This window comes from Rhodamnia argentea, chromosome 1, assembly GCF_020921035.1.
Source record: "Rhodamnia argentea isolate NSW1041297 chromosome 1, ASM2092103v1, whole genome shotgun sequence".
Taxonomy (NCBI): Eukaryota; Viridiplantae; Streptophyta; class Magnoliopsida; order Myrtales; family Myrtaceae; genus Rhodamnia; species Rhodamnia argentea.
Window position 1 is genome coordinate 25,243,512 of NC_063150.1, and position 21,850 is coordinate 25,265,361.

Genomic DNA, 21,850 nt, shown 5'->3' on the forward strand with positions numbered 1-21,850 from the left:
TTCTTCAAAGTAGCCACTAATCATCACACGAAGAGAGAATTTCAATTTGGGAATTTTCTCTTGCATGAGGAAAATATGTTCTTTTTATTTATTTTTTATTCCAAACTTGAAAGAGGAGATGCGAATGCACTTTTCCCTCTTCTCCCACTTCCTTTGCTCTGTCGCTATTCGTAGCTTTGAGCCGGCGTGAATGCTTTATCCGATCATTCTATGCAACCATCTTCTCTTTTGTCCCACACATCATGTGCAAGATACTTTTCTTTTGCCATTTGATGCACAAGATACCTTTTTTATGTTCATCGCAGAATAGTTAGTTCACGATTTCTTTTACATTCTTGGGTTTTTGAATAGATCTTTTTTTTTTTTTTTTGGGTAAAGTAAGTAGCATATTAACTTTACAAGGCGCAAATTACATAGAGGGAAGCCGAACATGAAAAAAAATTTAAGGTAAATATACTACAATGGATATAATTTGTGATTTTTCGTGACTTTTTCTTTAGGAGTTTGGCATTTATTCGAAAATTCGAATTTCAAAATACAAGTTACACGCTTCATAGGAATGTTTAGTATGTTGCAACTTCAATATTGTTCTCGCTAAGTACTTAACGGTCCATTTAGGGTGAGTTTGGTTCAACATTTAGAAGTAGCATTTGGCCCCGAATGCTTCTTTGAAAAATGTTGAACCGTTTGGCAAGCATTTCGAAGGAGCATTTGGCCAAATATTCCTCTTGGGAAGGCTGAAAGCCCAATGCTAGAGCCCCAAGATTAGCTTTCAGCATTTGCATTCCCCAAAGCTCTTTTCAAATGTCGAACCAAACCCACCCTTAGACGGCCACTTAACAAAGAGTCATACATGAATTTTCGTGGAGATAACAAACTTTTGAAAGTTCAAAAAGGAAAAAGAGAGAGAGAGTCGGGCAACTGAAATTTGAAAATTGAAACAGAGAAGCCAAGGAATCAAAACAAAGCTCCATTTTTTTTTTCAAGTTCCTCCGCTTTTTGGAAATTTTCATGAGAGGGTGTGGGTTCTGGGAGAGGAGAGGAGAGGAGAGTGAGAGGGGTTCTAGGAGAGGAGAGGGGGGCATGGGGCTCCTGAGCCGGAGAGGACAAGACAAAACCCACTCATGCACGCGACGTGTAGCAGCATCCTGAGATCCTCCCTCCCCCTCTCTCTCTCTCTCTCTCTCTCTCTCTGCAGTCCGCATCGAATCATCATTCATTCGTCGTTCATTTTCACGCCCATAAATTCGCATTCAATCCCTCTTCTTCGCTGCCGTTTCTCTTTTGAATTTCGTTCTTTCTCGCTGGTTTTTTTAAACTGCCTTCAGTCCGCTCTGCTCCCTTCTCGAGCCGTGATCTTGTGCCCGGAACCAACTACAGCTCCCTCGGTAAACACCCCCCTCTGTCGCCGTCTCTGATCAGCCGGAAAAGTTCCTCGCTTTTTCTTCTCTCTCTCTCTCTCTCTCTCTCTCTCTCTGTTTTTTTGGGATTTGATTCGGCGGCTTTTCTTGAATTTTGGTGGTGATAGGTGAAGTTCCTTGCTTGTTGAATTGTGGATGTTCCACGCCGATCTTGACATCTTTTCTCGGAAACCCCTCGAGCAAGACTGCGTTGTTCGCAGAAGCCGGCTTAGCTGTCTTTGCTTTGAGGGTTTGTTGGCTGCATTTCCGAATTCTGCTCCTGTGTATTGCCACCCGCGCGACATGACCACGTTAGTAGCTTCGGAGTTCGTTCCTGCGAGGGCCCATCTGCCGATTTTCTGGAGGTGTTGCGGACAAAGGCGACTCTGAACCCGAAATTTTTGTGCTCCGTCTTTTTTTCGGAACTTTTATCAAAGAGGTGGTCTGCTGTGGGGAAATTCTTGCTTTTGGCCTCCCTGAAAGGTCATCCTTCATGGGCTGTGCGCATGGGAAGTGTTGTGGGCACCGCCCACGATCTTCGGACTCTGATTCTCGGGAGTTTCAAGAGGTGAGTCAATTCAGTGTCCATGGAAAGCACATACTCACCGAGAGGTCCATAGAGTGTGTGCCTGTTCCTTCACGCAACTTTCGTTTGGAGTACTCTGTTCTGACGCAGCGTGGTTACTACCCCTATTCGCCTGGCAAGGAAAACGAAGATAGCTTTTGCATTCGGACCCAAGTTCAAGGTAACCCAAATCTCCATTTCTTTGGTGTGTTTGATGGGCATGGTCTATTTGGTGCCCAGTGTTCCAATTTCGTTAGAGACAGATTGGTGGATATCTTAGCAAATGACCCTAGACTATTATTGGACGATCCTGCTAACGCCTACAGTTCGGCGTTTGTAAGGACAAATCACGAGTTGCATGATAGCGAGATAGACGACACGGAGAGTGGTACTACCGCTATTACAGTTCTTGTTGTTGGGGATAAGCTTCTTGTTGCAAATGTGGGTGATTCAAGGGCAGTTATCGCACTTAAAGTTGGCGACAGAGTTTTAGCTGAGGATCTGTCCTCTGATCAAACCCCGTTTAGGCGAGACGAGTATGAGAGAGTGAAGCTTTGTGGAGCCAGGGTTCTGAGCGAAGATCAATTGGATGGGCTAAAGGATCCTGATATACAGACATGGGGTGATGAAGAGAGTGAAGGCAGTGATCCTCCGAGGCTGTGGGTTCAGAATGGAAGGTATCCCGGCACCGCCTTCACGAGGAGTATAGGAGATAGTACAGCTGAGGAAATTGGTGCGATTGCCGATCCTGAAGTGTCCACGGTTCAGCTCACACCTGATCATTTGTTCTTTGTTGTTGCAAGTGATGGAGTTTTCGAGTTTCTCTCTAGCCAAGCCGTTGTCGATATGGTAAGGCTTTTCTTCCTATTCTTAATTGATTGGCAGCCATTTTCAACCCAATGCATCTTGTTGCTGTTCTATTTATATGTTCAATCTGTTGCTGTCCTCGTACCCCACCACCAACAAATCGATATTGAATGATTCTCTCATAGGGTGTATATTGCTGCACTAGAAAAATGGATGATCTGGAGCAGTCGACTGTAAAAAACTTTGCCATCATCCTTTGCTTTGCGCTTCAACACTGTGTTCTTGTTTATTTTTTATCTACTTAAGTTGACTACCAAAACCATACTCCTCGAGGATTTTTGTAACTGGAAGAGGCAAATGCAGTAGCAAAAGCAGGAAGAAGAAACTGACGAATCTGTTTTGCATCTCTATCTTTATGTTTTCTTAATGCTTGCTAATCTTACGTGCATGTTGATGCCTACAATTCTCCGAATATAGTGTTATGCTTTTGCTAGGTTATATTCTACAAATAACAATTTTTTTTTTAATACAGAAAGTATCAGGCATTCATTGACACTCACCGTGCTATTCTTCCTTTTGATATTTCATTGTGCTATACATTGAACTGTTTTCCTGATCCCAGAAAAACTAAAAGAAAATGATGTATTGGTCCAAGCAAATCGGAACTCAAAAACAGATTGATATTTTGTTGGAAAAATCGTAAGAAAAAAAATTGGGGACTATCAAAAGCAGTATTCCATCCGCGCAAACGACTTCCTTCTTACAACTTGACTTTCCTATCGAACATGGATATCTCCTCTGCGATCTCCTGGAGGTCCCATTTGAGCTTTTTGGACCATCAGTTCTTCATGGATGCCTTGAACATCTTGACCACACTTCCACTTTCGCATCCTTGCCTTGTACTAGTTTTATCTACCATTTGAGCATCTTCCCTCGTCTAACAGTTTATCTAAGGCAATTCTCCACTTCGTCTGCGCCCTCGTCAAAACCATGATGCCCCTTACTGTCCAGCTCTTTTTTCCAGTCACCTAGCAATCTCATGCATAATTTGCTTCTTCATTGGATATATTTTGCTATTGAAACTAGATGACTAATAAGGCATTGTACTTTGATTTTATGGAAATGTATACAAGTAAGCAGCCCACTAGCAGGCACTGCTCATAGCATCTAAGCAGCCCACTAGCAGGCACTGCTCATAGCATCTGGACTTCAGTGTGTGATTGGAAGTATGTTTCTGCTGTGTTTATTCGAAACTTAAGTTGTGCAATATCTGAAATTGTTGTGTCAGCTCCTCACATGGGATCATTCTGGTGATCTCGTGAACATTGGACTACTTTGCATCTTATATTTCCATGTTCCACTGAACTTATTTTATTCACGTTTCTTCATACAGGTGGCAAGTTATCCTGATCCTAGAGATGCATGCGCTGCCATTGCTGGAGAATCATATAAACAATGGTTGGCTCATGGAAGCCGAACGGATGATATAACAATCATTATTGTACATGTTAAAGACTTGCGTAATGTACGAATCTTTCTTCCCCTCTTTTTTGGTTATCTGGCTGCTTTATGGCAGATTGTTTTAGCTCTTTTTCACTATTTTTGTCTGTTGATTATTCGTAACTGTGAACATGTCTATTTCTGGGTTTTTGGGAAGTATCTAAGGCAAGAAGAGATTATTGACATTAGTTTTCGCTCATGATTAGATTCATGACCATTGCATATTTTTCTTTCTTGCAGTTGTAATAGCTCATGTCTCTAGGAAGATGCGTGTAATGGGATTTGTCGTTTCATGAGAATTCTTGCGTCTAGAATGAATTTAATGACTTTCTGTATCCTAAGTTTAATGCTCTCTTCCTGCTGCTTCTTCGTATTATGTCCTGTTCTTACTTCATCTGAAGTCATAGATTTCTAACTTTCTAGTGATTGCTCTAGGCAGGTGCCAATGCTGCAAGGACAGCATCCTTAAGAACGGGAGGAGGAAGCTCCAACTCATCCTTTACGACTGCATCAGAAATGTATAGATCGATGAGGAGTGAGATTTCTGTTTTTGAGACTTACCAGTGCACCATTTCTAACAACCGAAGTCATGCGATTGTTGTTCCATCTCTGTTACGAACACCACAGTCGGTGAGTAAACTACGTCCAAGTCACCTTCCCAACCAGATTGGGGCTTATCTTAACAGTATCTTCCCTTATTCTCCGCAGTAGCTTTGATGAAAGGACATTCTTTGAGCTGCCTAATATCCTGAGATAGGAAGACATGGTAAATGTTTTATCTCAGCTTCAATTATTAACAAGTGGGCATATCTCGTTTGACCATTCATGTTTGTTTGGTTGTAGGAGACATGAGAATTGCTAACCAACTGATGGCTGAAAAAGATTCAACTGCATCATTTGGTAGCAATTGAAAGGCCGAGGCTATGTCCGACTTTGCCAATAAATCCGTTGCTAATTGAAGAACACACTGTCTGCAAGAACAGAGCACCGGGCCAACAGCTGCAGCATTGCTCGCGCATGGCTGCATATCCAAAATGTAAAGAGATAGTTGAAAAATAAGAACTGTAGTTTGATTTTAGTTTAGCTTGTGACGAAATAGGGCTGTGAATTGTAAGGTGACGGCGGTGAGAAACTTTGTGTAGCAGTGCAGTCGAAAGTTCTCTGACATTACCGGGGCCAGAGTTTCTTGTGAACAGAACTGTTGGTGATAGGTCTAGCATGATGATGTTGCGCGTGGAGAAGAGATAGGATGAGAACTGAGAATGCACACTGTCTTGGTGCTGAGATACTAGCCGACTGTTTATAATTAACCGCCTTTCTTCCTTTGGCAAAGCTCGACTTTTCCGTTGGATGAGAACTGAAAATACACTGTCTATCTAGTTGACTGTTGAAAGGAGACTTCATTTGCGTCTGTTTTAAGGTGGGAGCTCAAGCGAGCGTATGTGGTGGAGGTCGAGGATGAATGTTCGAAATTCTCTGTCTATGAGAAACGCCATATTCACGTTTGATAGTTGTTCATCACGAGAACATTTTTTTCAAGGCACGCGATTTTTCATGTACTTTTGATACTTACATGATGTTGTCAGTGCTATCTTGCAAACGCACGCGATTACGAGGCTAAGAACTCGGCTCGACGATCCTTGGTATAGTCATGAATTTTGCTGAAAAGTGCATTTAGTTTGTCATTCTTTTTTTATACGTTTCTTAAAGGAGGGTAAGTTTATGATCTTCAATGTTTTTTTTTTTGTGTGTGCATTGAATGTTGTTCTGTCTATCTTCATACTATTATAAAGAGCCATTGGAGCACAATGCCCGCCGCGAGAGATCTCTACTAGGAATCTGCTCAATTCTTCAAAGTAGCCACTAATCATCACATGAAGAGAGAATTTCAGTTTGGGAATTTTCTCTTGCGTGAGGAAAATATGTTCTTTTTTTTTTTTTTTCGTGTTCTTTGATTCCAAACTTGAAAGAGGAGATGCGAGTCTACTTTTCCTCTTCTCCCACTTCCTTCGCTCTGTCGCTATTCATAACTTTGAGCCGCTGTGAATGCTTTATCCGATCATTCTATGCAACCATCTTCTCTTTTGTCCTACACATCATGTAGATACTTTTCTTTTGCCATTGATGCACAAGATACCTTTCTTACGTTCATTCGCGGAATGGTTGGTTCATGATTTCTTTTACATTCTTGGGTTCTTGAATAGATTCTTTTCTTCCTTCTTACAAACAAGCAAGGACATCCCCCACCATTCTCTCCTATACAAGTCAAAAGTATGTTAAGAGGATAGATAAAGTTCAAACTAAGCAAAAACATGGCATTTAGCTCTATTTCGGATTTGTGGAACAAATGGAACATCCGAGGTTCCATCTTGCTGAGCCTTTCGCTTCATGTATTTCTCATTCTATTTGCACCCCTTAGGAAGGAAATAGCGAACCGCCGCATCGTTTTCCTCTTGTGGTTGGTCTACTTGATGGCTGACTCGATAGTTGTATATAGGATTGGGCTCATTTCTCATAGCCAAGGCAATTCGTATGCTTATGTAGCTGAAGTAGACATATCACTTCTGACATTATGATCCTCATTTCTCTTGTTACATCTTGGCGTAGACATGGCCACGGGCCAATTTGGGCCCGGAACCCGCCTGTGGAATAACCGGAACCGGCCCGGCCCCTCATGGGCCGGTTCCGGTTTTAAAAAATTAGGAATCGGGCCCCCCAAAAAAAAGGGGAAAGAGCTTTCCCCCCTTATGGCCGTTGCAATTATCAACCCCCCATTTTTTTTCTTCTAAATTTCCTATAAATACCATTCCTCCCATTTCATTTTTCTCACAATTTCTCTTAAATTCTCTCAATTCTCTCAAATTCTCTCAATCCGCTCAATCCCGGCTCAATTCTGTCAATTTTCTGAATCGGCTTTCAGCTCAATTTTCTGATAAAAATAGCAAGTGGAAGCGGAGCTGGTGACAGGGGAAAGAGCCCGATGCCGATGGGGATGGGGGAATCCGATTATCCTCAACCTCATGATCAATATGATCCTCGTGAGTTTACATGTTGGGTAGATGATAATGATAATATCAACTATGTTCCCAACGTTAAGCACCTCGCAACGCAAGAAAGTCTTCATCTTCCTACCGGCGTCGAAGAAACGTCGACATCAAAGAAGCTGGAACGACAAGCCCGGGAGAGTACATCCAACTTACGGCAACACTTTGACAAGATACATATAAGCGGAGACAAGTACAAGATAAACTGTAAATATTGTACGAAATCATACAATTTTAATAAAGGAAACCGCTATGGAACATACCATCGACATCCGATGCAAAAACATGCAACGCAAGCGGGGATCGACACCAGGCAACAACAAATTTCTGGGTATGCCAATACTAACACTTCTCCTTTATTTCGTTATAGTGATGAATTTTATAAAAAAACATTAGCTCAATATGTTGCCATTGAATATTTGCCTTTTACTACTGGTGAAAATTTTTATTTGAATTTTTTGATCAACACCACATGTACTCCGTAAGCAAAACCCGTTATGAGAACTACTCTTAAACGCGAACTTTTTAGGGTTTATAAAAAACACAAAAAGGCTTTGCAACCCACCGGCTGGTGACAGCGCTAGTTTGCGCTCGGTTTCTTTCACGAGAGGTCCCGGGTTCAAAACTTCGTGGTGCCAGTGTCTTACCTAGGCACTATGGTGGTGGGGTCCTGCAGTTGCCCCCGAGGACTAGTAGTGCTTTACCGCCGGTTTGAGCGCAAGCTCGCCGGCCGCGTGGACACTTAGGTTATAAAAAAAAAAAAAAGGCTTTGCAAATCTTTTTTACGGATTTCAATGGATATGTGCATATAGGTAGCAACATTTGGAGTGATTCTTGGCAAATTCATTCTTATATGTGCATCACATGTTATTGGATAGGTGACGATTGGAACATTCATAAAAAAGTACTTGCATTTTGAGTGTTTGATGAAAGTCATACTACCAATAATATATATAGAATACTTAGGCAAGTTTTAAAATAATATAATTTGATTAATAAAGTTTTTTAGCTAGTTTTGATAATGTTGCGTCAAATACCGCTTTCATTCCCGATTTAGAAAATATTTGTAAATCTTCTTTTGGCGGATAATTTTTTCACATTAGATGTGCTTGCTATGTTTTAAATTTATGTGTACAAGATGGTTTACGAACTCTTGACGCTTTTCTCACCCCAATAAAGAAAGCAATTTAAGTCGTCCCCAAGTTATGAAAGAATGGAGCAGATTTTGCAAATCACATGGAGAAAAACCAAAAAGATTTCCAAAAGATGTTCCAACTCGTTGGAATTCTACCTACGAGTTGCTTCATCAATCTTTTGCTTATAAAGATTTATTATGTACGTTTATTTCAAATAATGTTTCCGAAATTACTTTACCCCCACAAGATTGGGTTGTTTGCAAAAAAAATTTAGATTTTTTTTAAAGTTTTTAATGATACAACTTATACTTTATCTGGTATTTATTATCATACTACGCATTTATTTATAATAGAGTGTGTTAACATGGCTGGTATTTTTTGTGAATATGAGCAAGATGTTTAATTAGCTCCGACTTTTATAGCAATGAAAGCAAAATGGCTGCATTATTATGCTCGCATTCCTCTTATTTATTTGGTTGCCATTGTTTTCGATCCACGTACTAAATTAGATGTTTTGTATGATTATCTGAATGATTATTATTATGATTGTTTACATTTGAATGAAACAGTAGATATTAAAACTATAAAAGAAGAGGTTAAAAACGCTATAGTAGCATTATATAATGAATTTTGTAGTAAATATGGTTTAGGTGATAGTGGATGTTCTCAACCTAGTGCCTCACAAAGGGAGGAGAGTAGTAGACTTAGTAAATGATATAATCTGCTCATTAATAGACAAAAAAGACAAAAAGGAGCAACATATAATATTTCCGAATTAGAAAATTATTTGACCATTGCTTTTGAGTTCCGTGATTCCGAACATAGCATAGATTTCAAAATTCTGGAGTGGTGGAAGACTCATTCAACCCAATTCCCAATCCCCGCTCTCATCGCAAGACATATGTTAATAACCCCTTCTTCAACAGTTGTAATTGAACAAGCATTTAGCGCTGAAGGATTAATTTTGGATGACCGCCGTTCAAGATTAAATCCGGATGCTGTGAATGCTCAAGCTTGTGTCCATGATTGGACAAAGGCTAAATTTCGACAACAAGAGTTGGATCGAGACGACGAATTCTTTAATGATGATAGTTGAGATACCACCGCCACGAGTACCACAATGGGTAGTGACGATTGACGATGAGGTAAGTTGGGGTTATCAAAGGTAAAAGAACTACATGAGCTTTCATTTTTTTTATCCCCAAAAAGATATGTAGGCGTTTAATGATAATTCATTAAGTTCAAGCCCATTCCCTCTCCCTTTTTTTTTTCCTCCAAATTTGATTACAATGTACAATTTGATTATAATTATAATTAATAATTTATTATTTTTTTATTTCATTATTTATTATTTAAAATTAAATTTTAAATTTGAAACCGGAGTCGGGCCTTGAATCGACTCGGAATAGACGGTTCTGAACCGGAACTAGAACCGCCCCTTCAAGGGCCGGTTCCGGTTCCATCATGGCCACGAACCGGAATCGGTAGTTCACGGCCCGTGGCCATGTCTATCTCGGTGGTCCGGATACCATCACCGCCTTCTCTTTGGAGGACAATTCGATTTGGGGACGGCACATGCTCGGTCTCATCTTTCAAGTTGGTGCTGCTATCGACCTCTTTGTGTGGATATCTCCGAGTGACAAGTCGCTTGTGATCCCAACGATCTTGGTGTTTCTTAATGGGGTCATAAAAAATGTGGAGAGGATACTGTCAGTTCATCTCTCGAGCCTCCGGAGGCTGAAGGAATCAATGCTCCAACGGCATGAACTAATACAGGGCGCATATTTGGAGATGGAGGAAGAACTCAATGCACCAGGGGCACGGTAATCCGATAAACAAAAAGCAACGCTTGCAGAGAGCATTGTGTTAAAGCATGCTTACTGCTTCTTTCAAAGGTTTCAGGTCTTCATCGTAGATCTCATGTTCAAAAATTATGAACACGAACATCATCAACATCAACATCTTGTTAAAGAATTATGAACGCAAAAAGAGTCGAAATTATTTCTACAAGGTTTCTGCGATGGATGCATTGAGGGTGATATCAGTCGAACTCAATTTTATGTATGAAGTGCATCACACGAAAGCACTAGTAATACGGATATTAACGGGCTAGGTCGGGCCGAGTCTCGGCCCGGCCCAAGCCTAAATTACATATGCCCCAACTTTTTGGGCCGGGTCGGGTTGGGTCGAATTCTTTTTTTTTTTTTAGATTCAAATCACTTGACAAGTACGTCGAATGAAAGAATATATAAAAAGAAAAGCGAAAATAAAATAAATTAAAAAGAAAACTTAGGTGTCAAAAAAGCATGAGCCAGCCCGGCTCGAGCCTTACGTGGATAGTAACGAAGACCGGCCCGAAAAGGACAAAAAATTTGGTGAATTTGTGGGTCGGGTCGGTTTGGGCTTTTTTGACACCCTTAGCTTGTAATGTGTTCCAAGTGGAGCTACATTTTCCGCTTCGTAGCCTTCACCGACCTTGCAATGGCTTTGATCTTGTTCAATCGCTTGAAGAAGCACGGGCTCCATGAACTTGATGTGGATATTACTTATTCCCTTATTTTCGGTGGGATAACTCTTGATGTGATAGCTCTATTCATGCTCATTTATCCGATTGGACTGTTGTCGGAATCAAGTTGTACAACATAGGATCGGCTAAAATAGATTCATTTTTCCATGGGTTGTTATCCGCCACGTATAACCTTAGGAAGCCCCGATCCGTGAAATGCAAAGCAGCGCCTAACGACAACCTTATGTATAATGTCTTAGACACACCATTCATATTTTGAGGGTGGTCAAAATCCATCTCTGCTTGCAACCTTTTATCCAAGTTCTTGAAGGAGAGTCAGAGAAAGTTGCATAAGCATGATCGTAGCTGGGGCAACACCGCTTTTTCTAATATCTGTATTTTTCCATGGCTTATGGCTGAGAAGATAATCTCTTGTTTCCATCAAGCTAGCGAGACAATCGCTGGACTTCGTGGTCGAGGCAAACATTCAAGATTGCGAATACGAGGTAGGTGTCCAAGAATCCTTCTAGTCGGGATCTATGGATCTTTATCTTTAAGGAGGTGAGACGTAAATCCGACTAGGCTTTTGATGAGACAAAGGTGAGGGAGATATACGAGGGTAGAGGTGATCCGTTTCTCCCGTATAGACCGGGGGTGCCGATGGCGACGATCTTTTAAGGTATGTCAACCAGGCTAGTTACGACTCCAAGTATTTTGTGTTGACATATTGCTACTAAAATCTGGTACAACAAGGAGAAACCCACGGAAAGAAACGAGAGAAGGGAATTCAGCCGGATCCTCTCCGACTACATGCTGGGTCTTTTACTCAATCAGCATGATATGGTGTCCGGTGGGGCGAGCGTCGCTCAAATGACATTAGTCGACATGGTGCTCGATCTATCGGACCACATCGGCGATGCAACCAAGGATACAGCAGAGCTATGCAAGAGATTGAATGATTATCCTTCCCACAAATTCTATATGTCCGCGCTCGGTGAGGAGCTCGGATTGGCCCGACGGATGGCAAGTCTCGGGGAAAAGAAATGAGAGGTGATGAGCGGAGCTTGGGTGGAGATGCCGTCATATGCAGCAAGTCATATCAAGAGGGAGGCACATGTGCGGGGGCTGAGCAAAGGTGGAGAGCTTCTTACCTTTGTTTGGTTGTTGACGGCCCATTTCGGTTGTTTCTACAAACCTCTATGGGGCATATTTTATAAGCCTTTGGATGCAAGGTTTGTGCATCCAGCAGGATTCGGATAAATAGCGCTCAAGTTGTTTTGGGTGGATTAATTTGGCCCAAGAGATGTGTGGATTGAGAAGAAGTTGCTTCTCCCTTTTCAACTTTTCTGTTCTTTGAAGCCAAATTTTCAAAGGGGAGATGGTGAGTGTACTTTTCTACTTCATCAACTCATTCTAGGAAACCGTCTCGTCTTTGTCCCACGCCTCATTTTGACCCTTCAATCATGCACTTGAATATGATCTTTATGGTTTGTTGCTTACTAGGACATGACCAGAAACATTAGTCATGCCGTGTAATTATATCTAATACGCCACTCATGCTTTTATATAATTCAATCAATTTTCTGTTTGTTGATCTTGATCAAATGGATAATCCCATTTTAAAAGTGCTATCACCAAACATTTCAGTAAACTAATCATGGATGAGATACTTTTCCTCTGCACGGAATGGATGGATGTGCAAGTAGAATTGAGATTAAACCAATTCGATGATAAAACATCAACCCAACATAAAGCAATAACTATTATTCGTCCATGAGATACTTTTCTTCTGCCATTAAAAGTATAAGATACCCTGCTTGTGATCATTCGCGGAGTAGTTGGTTCACGATTCCTTTACCTTTTGACAAACTAGCAAGGATGTTAACATGTATGGGTACATTCCTCACTATCCCTACTATACAAACCTAAACTATGTACAGAGGAGTGATAAAGTTCAAACTATGCAAAAACATGGTATTTAGCTCCGTTTGGGATATACTGAACGAATGTTTCATTCAAAGTTTTGTCATAATAAACTAATCATGGGTGAGATATTTTTCTTCTACCATTTAATGCATGAAGTAGCTTACTTACGTTCATTCTTGGATGGTGGTTACAATTCTTTTACCTTCTTGAATTTTTGAATAGATTCTTTCTTCTAACAAACAAGTAAGGAATTATCTCAATACATATATATACATTTCTCACTATTCCTCATGTACAAACATAAATTATATAGACAAGAGCGACAAAGTTTTTGTTTTTGATCGAAAGAAAATTTCCATTCATTAAGCAGAATTATACTCGAAAGGTATATAGAAAGATTGCAAGCCTATCAAATCCCAAATAAGTGCATAACAAAATGAATACTAAAAAGTATATAACAAAGCACACTCTACAGCTAAAAACACACTCTCATCCTTTAAGAATAGATATGTCAACGTAAAAGTTCGGCAGCCGATGGTCAGATTCAGTGATGAGCACACGTCGGGATCTCCGTGCCATTTGCAACGTCTTACGGTGCACGTTTGGGTTCAACGTCTTCCTCACCATTGCCGAACAGTAATAACAACATCAATATGTTAAAAGAGTACAAACCAAATATCTATAAGAAACTCCCAAATCTATATTTAGATTTAGTACGGCAGAGTAAAATTCTCGGGTCTAAACTTAAATCTAAATTTGTAGGGGAGAGCGGTCTAATCTTGGAGAGTTTGTGAAGTCATGTCATGAACATCTTCCTCGATGGCTGTCAACTGGACGAATGGTGAAATTGGTCTCCATGTTCATCCAAGATCAGCTACGGAAATTTATTTACACACAAAACTCGCAAAACAGAGTAAGATAGAAAAGCCGAAAAAGTAAAAATCTTGAAGATGGGGAGATAGAGAGGTAGAGGAACGGAAAGGGAAGGTGAGAGGGAGAGTGGGAGGGGAGAGAGAAAGGTTCCTCTCTCTCCGTCAAGAAGTGGCAACGCCGGAAACCCTAGAGGAAAGAGAGCCCCACATGACAAGAGGCTCCACATCATGTGTGGGGGGGGGGGGGGTGGGGGGGGGGTGTTGGGTTGACGCATTGTGACTTGGATATGTAGAACAAATGGAACATCCAAGGTTTCGTCATGTTAAGCCTCTCGCTTCAGGTCTTTCCCATTTTGTTTGCATCCCTTAGAAATAAAGTAGCGAACTACTGCAGCGTTTTCCTCTTGTGGTTGGCCTATTTGATAGTTAACCGGATAGATGCATTCACGATCGGCCTCATCTCTCACAACCAAGGCAATCCATCCACTCGTGCAGCTTCTCTCTCTTATTATATCCACTTGTGCAATTCATCCACTTTAGGCATTTTGGACCTCATTTCTTTTGTTACATCTTGACAGTTCGGATACTATCACCGCCTTTTCTCTAGAGTACAATTCACTTTGGGAACGACACCTGCTCAGTGTCATCTTCCAGGTTGGTGCTGCCATCTGTATCTTCATCCATATATTCTCCAATGATAAGTTGTTGATGATCACAACGATGCCGGTGTTTCTTGCAAAGATGGTGTCTCTTGCAAAGATGAGAATGTTTTAATCTTAGAAAACATAAATAAAGAAATTCAACAAGTCAAAGTCGATATATTTCACGACATTATAAAATGTTTTAGTTTGGAAAGTTTCAAGTTTTTAAAAGTTAAAGTTAAAACTTAGCGTGACTCTAAATACACCATTGGTGCTTAGCTTACTATTTAGTTCTTAATAATTTTTTAGGATTCATCAAGACCATTATCTTTACCATAAATATTAATTCTCATAAACAATAAAAAATCTAAAAAAAATTCTCACGATAAAATTGTCCAAAAATTCCTAAACTTATTGCAGTTTTGCCAAAATTTTTTTTTGTCAAATAGCTTTGCCAATTCAATCATAAATATTTTAATTTTGCCAATTAACTCCTAAATCTTTTTACGTTTTGCCAATTGAGTCCATCCGAACAATTTTAACTAGAAATCGTTGACGTGGACACCGGCTATCACACGTGGCTTGATCAAGACCGACATGGACAAAATTTAATTAATTTCTTGAATTTTTTTTATTTATTTATTTATTCTTTTTTTCTTTTCTTTTGGTCTTGTTTAATTTTTTTTTTTTTTTTTCTTTCCCTTCTTCCCTCTGCCGGCAGTCAACGAGCTCTGCCGGCCTTAATTGAGGGCAGCCCTCACCTAAGGCTAGTGGAGGGAAGAAGGGAAGAGAAAAAGGAAAAAAAAAAAGAATAAAAAAAGTAAAGGGAATGGAAGAATAGAAAAACATTACTAACAACTATTAAAAATTTGAATAAAAATTAAATACTATTAAATTTTATCCATGTTAGCGCTACCGTGCCTTGTCGGTCGGCCGGCGTCCATGTCAGCAATTTTCGGCCGAAATTGTCCAAATGAACTTAATTGGCAAAACAGGAAAAGATTTAGGATACAATTGAAAAAATTAAAAAGGTTTAGGATCTAATTGGCAAAACTGTAATAAATTTATAATTTTTGGACAATTTCTCTATGCCCCAGGCTCGATTTTCTAAGTCCTCCAGAACTTGACTTGAAAATATTCTGCTTTTAATCACTTTTAACTAATTAATTCCCCTGTATTCATCGGTAATGAAAATAATTGCCTACCAACGAATACCTGCTCGTCACACGTAAGTTTCGCACTTAGAGATGATTCGATTAGCCATGAATTGATTGTCAAAGTATTTTTAGAAAAAAAATACAACATCCGCAATGAGAGATCTCTATTATGAAAATGCTAAATTCTTCTTTTTCCCACTGTCGCATGCTAAAATTGTTCTTCTGCTCAATTCCTCAAAGCAGTCACTAGTCACCACCGTGAGAGAATTTCAATTTGGGAATTTTTCTCTTTGCGGGAGAAGAATATGCTGCCTCTTTCGTTTGCATACTGTGAAACCATCTCCTCTTTGTCCCCCTTATCATTTGACCCATCGATCATGCCAATGAAGATGATTCTTATGTTTGTTATGACATGACCACAAACATTAGTCCCCCATACACTTTACAAAAATTCCATCAATTTTTTCTTTGGTGATCTCGATAAGTTGGATCCTGCCATTTTAGAAAGCATCGAATCATTATCGTTTAATCTCCTGGTTTGTAAGTCACGGAAAACAGCGCGATCAAGTCTTCCCAAAAACATCAATCGGCTCATTGGAAGTACAACACAAGACATTACAAACATTACGTCTTTGTTCTTTGAAGAATTAGATTGGAGTGGACCTATTCCTAGAACCAAAAGAATGACAAACCAAGACAGAATATTCTCAAATGAAATATTAATCAATAATATCAACTAGTCGAGCTTTTCAATTCGTGTTGTTATTCTCGGTTTATATATCATTGAAACAGTATTTTAGAAACATCTAGCATGGGACGAAAGGAACGATCAAATCGTCCTTGATAAAATCCTTGTTCATTATGTTAGATCTTTCTCATCTTATAAGTTCATTTTCTGCTGCTTCTTATTTATGTAAGACTTTTTTTTAACCCAAAATCCTTGAAAATTTCACAATCTGTAAATCTGGACATGTAAATACTTAACAATTATTTTTACCATTTTTTTTTCGAAATATTGATGATATTTTGATATAACCTGAGTGCAGACAAACAATCCCTGAATCACTCCATTTTGCTAATATGATGAGTTTACTATATAATTTGCATTGACAATACAAATTTCAATTTTCAAGAGAAAGTAAAAACCGAATCACTTTTCGTATACCAACAAATTGAAAGACAAGTCAGTTTAATTTGGTTTTTATATTTTATAATCCCGATTGATTACAACCGAATCAATTTCAACCACGACCGATTTCTCTCGGTTGTTGCCGAAAGCCTAGCTTCACTCTCCTTTCCATTCTACGAATCTGGTTTCAATTGACAACTAGATTTGTTCGAGTTCTATTAGACAACCAGTTAATTCACTCTTGTTATTCTTCTTCTCTTCCATGAGAAGAATACGGCGTCCCTTTTCTAATTTTTGATGTTCTTTGATGCCAAAACTTGAAAGAGGAGAGATGCGAATGCACTTTTATCTTCTCTCACCTCCTATGGTTGACATACTTTTCTTCTGTTACCTAGTGTAGAAATAACTTGCTTGTGTCACAAGTAGGGAGCCATCTCAACATCCTATATAGTTTGTTGTAATTGAAATTACACCAGAGGGTGCGATAAGATTCAAACACAGCAACAATATGGGGTTCATCTCCATTCCGGATCTATGGAGCACATGGCACATCCGGCTTCATCATATTGAGCCTCTTGCTTCAAGTCTTTCTAGGTTTATTTGCAACCCTTAGAGAAAAAAATAGCCAATGACCGCATCGTTTTCCTATTGTGGTTGGCCTATTTGATGGCTGACTGGGTAGCTGCATTTGCTATCGGGCTCACCTTTCACAACCAAGGCAATTCATTCGGTTGTGGAGCTGAAGCAACTGGAGCAATTCAGGCATTTTGGGTCTCATTTCTCTTGTTACATTTTGGCGGTTTAGACACCATCACTGCCTTTGCCCGGGTGGACAATTGGCTTTGGCAGCAACACCTACTTAGTCTTATCTTCCAAGTCGGCGCCGCCATCTATGTCTTCATGCAGATATTTCCCAGCGAGAAGTCGTTGGTGTTCCCAATGATGCTAGTATTTCTTGTCGGGGTCATAAAAAATGCTGAGATGACACTGGCGCTTAATATCTCGAGTCTCCCAAGGCTCATAGAATCGATGAACCCATGTATTGCATTGGTCGGATGAACCACTCTATGGTCTAGATATTTCGATGAAGAAGAAATAGAACTTCTGAGAGTATTACCAACGACTCTTCGCTGGGGAATATTTGTACAAAGACATAGATGACGACACCGACTTAGAAAATAAGATTGAGCAGGTGCCGCCGCCAAAGCGAGCTGTCCTCCAGATAGAAGGCAGTGATGATGTTTGGACTGCCAAAATATAACAAGAGAAGTGAGGCCTAAAATGTCTGAACTGCTCCATTTGCTTCAACTCCTTGATTGAATGAATTGTAACATTATTGTCTTCTCCATACACCTTCGTCACATTTACTTGACACCCTCATAGCTCTAGCGCCATTAATGGGGAGGTTCCTATGCAAAGCTTCCAGAAGGAGAAGATACCACCGAGCTCGAATTGTTTGGGTGGATTGATTTGGCCCAAAGAGATGGAAAGGCTCGGCAAAATGAAAGTGGATTGAGAAGAAATTGCCAAATTTCAAAGGGGAGATGCGACTGTACTTTTCTCCGTTCATTCTATGAAGCAATCTCCTCTTTGTCCCACACATCATTTGACTCATCAATCATGCCAATGAAGATGATTTTTATGGTAATAGGTTAGGAAATGACCCGATACTTTCCTATACAAGTGCACTCATATGACTTGTTAAATAGTATCAGGTTTGTTAGTAAAAGCAAAAATGAGTCTTGTTAACTGTGATATCACCAAACATTTCACTAACCTAATCTTCAATAAGCTACTTTTCTTTAGCCATGTAATGCATAAGATACTTTGCTTGTGTTCATTCCCCGAATTGTTGGTTCATGATTCTTATCCCTTCTTAGGTTTTTGAATAGATTCTTTTTTCTGACAAGCAAACAAAAAACCATCTTAACATATGCGCGTGCGTCGCACTCTCCACTGCTCTTCCTATACAAACCGAAATTATACATAGATGAGCTATAAAGTTCAAACATGGCACTTAGCTCCATTTTGGATCTGTGGAATAAATGGAACGTCCAAGTTCTATCATATCGAATAATCATCGATGAGATACTTTTATTCAGCCATATAATGTATTAGATACCTTGCTTGTGTTTATTCTCGGAATGGCTAGTTCATGATTCTTTTACCTTCTTGGGTTTTTTGAATTGATTGTTTCTTCAGATAAACAAATAAGGGGCATCAAGACAAAAAAAGTTTCCAAAGGGGTTGAGGTGGATGGACCATCCAATTAGATCCCTGATAAAGGCAAAGCGCATCACCACGCGCATGTCGTTAGCATGATCTAATCAAACGAGCAGCATTAGTGATTAATGAACAAGCGTTCTTGGCTTCAACCACTTGCTTACTTCAGAAGCACAAAACTTACTTGATTATGTCGAAGTCGAATTTAACACGCTCTGCATTTAGTTGTACGTATGCATCTGCAGGGTTGGAACATCCATGCCAAGCTCCCATCTTCCACTAGGTGGTAATTATTTTGGTCTCAACTCGAAATGTACAAGACTTCAACACGAGGCAGAAGAGGGAAGTCGATGCAATATCATCAAGAATGGCATTTACTCTTTACTTCCTTGTTTGAACACTAATGTCGGCGAAAAGATACAGAAAAAACCAACGACCACCAAGACTTCTCAATGACCAAAGCCAGCCGATCAGAAGTACATCGATAGCTTTTCATCTAGTACGTTCTGGAGTAAATCACACTACTGCAATAGCCTACTTAGTTTTTCGTTTCAATCAATGGCCTTGGCAAAATTCACCAGTGTATCGTTGTTACTTATCAATGTACTAATTAAACCTAGATGCACCATCATCTACAGATGTCGGTGCATTATCCTGAAGAATATTGGTTCTGCCTGCTGCTGGAAGGTCGTCGACATGTGTAGCGTCCCAAGTTTGGTCTCTACCATGGATGGGTGATCCAGTCATAGGCTCTGAAATTTGTGGCTGAGAACTCTATGTGAGACGAGAGAGATCGGCGGAACCAACTTCAAGCATTTCATCTAGTGATGGATTCTCCAAGTACGGGGGTGAATCTTCTTGTAACTTGTTATCGGAACTTGAAGTTTTAAGAGCAACAGGTTCCAGAACATAACACTCTGGGAGCTCCTCTCTCCGCAAAATCATCTACTGCCAATTGAATATCCTCCGGAAAATCATCGCCCAATTTGGAACTATGCAGTACGCTGTGTCTTGAAGAGGTCTCTCTGTCTCTCTCAAATTTTAATTATTAAAGTATTTTCAGAGAAATAGCACAATGCCCACAATGAGAGATCCCTGCTATTAATCTGCTCAATTCTTCAAAGTAGTCACTAATCATCACCCGAAGAGAGAAATTCAGTTTGAGAATTTTCTCTTGCGTGAGGAAAATATGCTCTCTTTCTTTTTTTGTTCTTTGATTCCAAACTTGAAAGAGGAGATGAGAATGTACTTTTTCCGTCGTCTCCCAACTCCTTCGCTTTGTCGCTATTCGTAGCTTTGAACCGTCGCAAATGCTTTATCCATTCATTCTATGTAACCATCTCCACTTTTGTCCCACACATCATGTGTGAGGACAAACTGATATAACTTGTTTGATGATATCTAATTCATTAATAATATCAAGTAGCTTGTTATGGGTGATCTGACCAAACATTTTACTAAACTAATTGTGAATGAGATACTTTTCTTTTGCTATTTGATGCACGAGATACCTTGCTTATGTTCATTCGCGGAATGATTGATGTTTGAATAGATTCTTTTCTTCCTTCTTACAAACAAGCAAGGACATCTCCCACCATTCTCTCCTATACAAGCCGAAATCATATTAAGAGGATGGATAAAGTTCAAACTAAGCTAAAGCAAGGCATTTAGCTCTATTTCGGAGTTGTGGAACAAATGGAACATCCGAGGCTCCGTCCTGCTGAGCCTCTCGCTTCAGCTCTTTCTCATTCTATTTGCACCCCTCGGGAAGAAAATAGCGAACCGACGCATCGTTTTCCTCTTGTGGTTGGCCTACTTGATGGCTGACTCGGTAGTTGTATACGGGATTGGGCTCATTTCTCAAAACCAAGGCAATTTGTGTGCTCATATGGCTGAAGTAGACATATCACTTCAGGCATTGTGGGCATCATTTCTCTTGCTACATCTTGGCGGTCCGGACACCATCACTGCCTTTTCTTTGGAGGACAATTCACTTTGGGGACAGCACCTTCTCGGTCTCATCTTCCAAGTTGTTGCCACCGTCTATCTCTTTGTGCGAATATTTCCGAGTGACACGTCGCTAGTGATCCCAACAATGCTGGTGTTTCTTGCTGGGGTCATAAAAAAACGCGGAGAGGATACTGTCACTTTATCTCTTGAGCCTCTCGAAACTCAAGGAATCAATTCTCCAATGGCCTGGAATATCATGGTTTGCATATTTGGAGATGGAGGAAGAACTCAATGCATTAAGGGTTCGACATTCTCATGAAGAAGAAGCAATGCTTGTAGAGAGCATTGTGGTAAAGCATGCTTATTGCTTCTTTCAAATGTTGCAGGTCTTTATCGGGGATCTCATGTTCAAAGATTATGAGAGCAAAATGAGTCAAAATTATTTCCACAAGGTTTATGCGATAGATGCATTGAGGGTGATATCAATCAAACTCAATTTTATGTACGAGGTGTTTCACACGAAAGCACTAGTAAAACGTTCCAAGTGGAGCTATATTTTCCGCTTCGTAGCCTTCATTGACCTTGCCGTGGCTTTGGTCTTATTCAATCGCTTGAAGAAGCAAGGGATCCCTAAACTTGACGTGGATATTACTTATTCCCTTATTTTCGGAGGGATGGCTCTTGATATGATAGCTCTATTCATGCTCATTTTCTCCGATTGGACTGTTGCCGGAATCAAGTGGTATAACATAGGATTGACTCCAATAGATTCATTTTTGCCCAAGTTGTTATCCACCATGGATAACCTGAGGAAGCCTCAATCCGCCGCATGCGGAGCAGAACCTAATGCCAATGTTACGTATTCGGTCTTAGATACACCATTCATATTTCGAAGGTGGTCAGAATCCATCTTTGCTTGCAACTTTTTATCTGAGTTCTTGAAGCAGAGTCCGAGAAAGTTGCATCAGCATGGTCAGAGCTAGGACATCATCCC

General features: G+C 40.1%; 3 protein-coding genes across 6 annotated transcripts in view; 2 read left to right on the forward strand and 1 right to left on the reverse strand.

The window, feature by feature from the left end:
- Positions 1–21,850, reverse strand: part of LOC115728661 (disease resistance protein RUN1-like) — a 1,102,447-nt gene that overhangs the window by 82,759 nt on the left and 997,838 nt on the right. The window lies entirely within an intron of this gene.
- Positions 1,121–17,022, forward strand: LOC115728719 (probable protein phosphatase 2C 35). 3 transcript variants are annotated; one of them, XM_048273566.1, is made up of 6 exons: positions 1,369–1,388; positions 1,840–2,814; positions 4,166–4,297; positions 4,708–4,902; positions 4,981–5,038; positions 17,010–17,022. In XM_048273566.1, the coding sequence occupies exons 2-5, from the start codon at positions 1,894–1,896 to the stop codon at positions 4,981–4,983; spliced, it is 1,251 nt and encodes a 416-aa protein (XP_048129523.1). In that variant the 5' UTR covers positions 1,369–1,388; positions 1,840–1,893; the 3' UTR covers positions 4,984–5,038; positions 17,010–17,022. The 3 variants fall into 3 exon arrangements, with proteins under 3 accessions (XP_048129516.1, XP_048129532.1, XP_048129523.1); XM_048273559.1 differs by lacking the exon at positions 17,010–17,022 and adding an exon at positions 5,116–5,595 and having other exon boundaries at positions 1,121–2,814; XM_048273575.1 differs by lacking the exons at positions 4,981–5,038; positions 17,010–17,022 and having other exon boundaries at positions 1,121–2,814; positions 4,712–4,875.
- Positions 20,726–21,839, forward strand: LOC125314760. The gene is made up of 2 exons (XM_048277822.1): positions 20,726–21,115; positions 21,243–21,839. Exons 1-2 carry the CDS (start codon positions 20,726–20,728, stop codon positions 21,837–21,839), a joined length of 987 nt encoding a protein of 328 aa, XP_048133779.1.

What these genes read in the sequence shown, in the direction of transcription:
- LOC115728719 (XM_048273559.1), top strand. Translation starts at nt 1,894, where the DNA reads ATGGGCTGTGCGCATGGGAAGTGTTGTGGGCACCGCCCACGATCTTCG. An exon ending in GCCAAGCCGTTGTCGATATG is followed by an intron (nt 2,815 to 4,165) that starts GTAAGGCTTTTC and finishes TTCTTCATACAG; the next exon opens with GTGGCAAGTTATCCTGATCC. An exon ending in ATGTTAAAGACTTGCGTAAT is followed by an intron (nt 4,298 to 4,707) that starts GTACGAATCTTT and finishes TGATTGCTCTAG; the next exon opens with GCAGGTGCCAATGCTGCAAG.
- LOC125314760 (XM_048277822.1), top strand. Translation starts at nt 20,726, where the DNA reads ATGGCTGACTCGGTAGTTGTATACGGGATTGGGCTCATTTCTCAAAAC. An exon ending in CAATGGCCTGGAATATCATG is followed by an intron (nt 21,116 to 21,242) that starts GTTTGCATATTT and finishes CAAATGTTGCAG; the next exon opens with GTCTTTATCGGGGATCTCAT.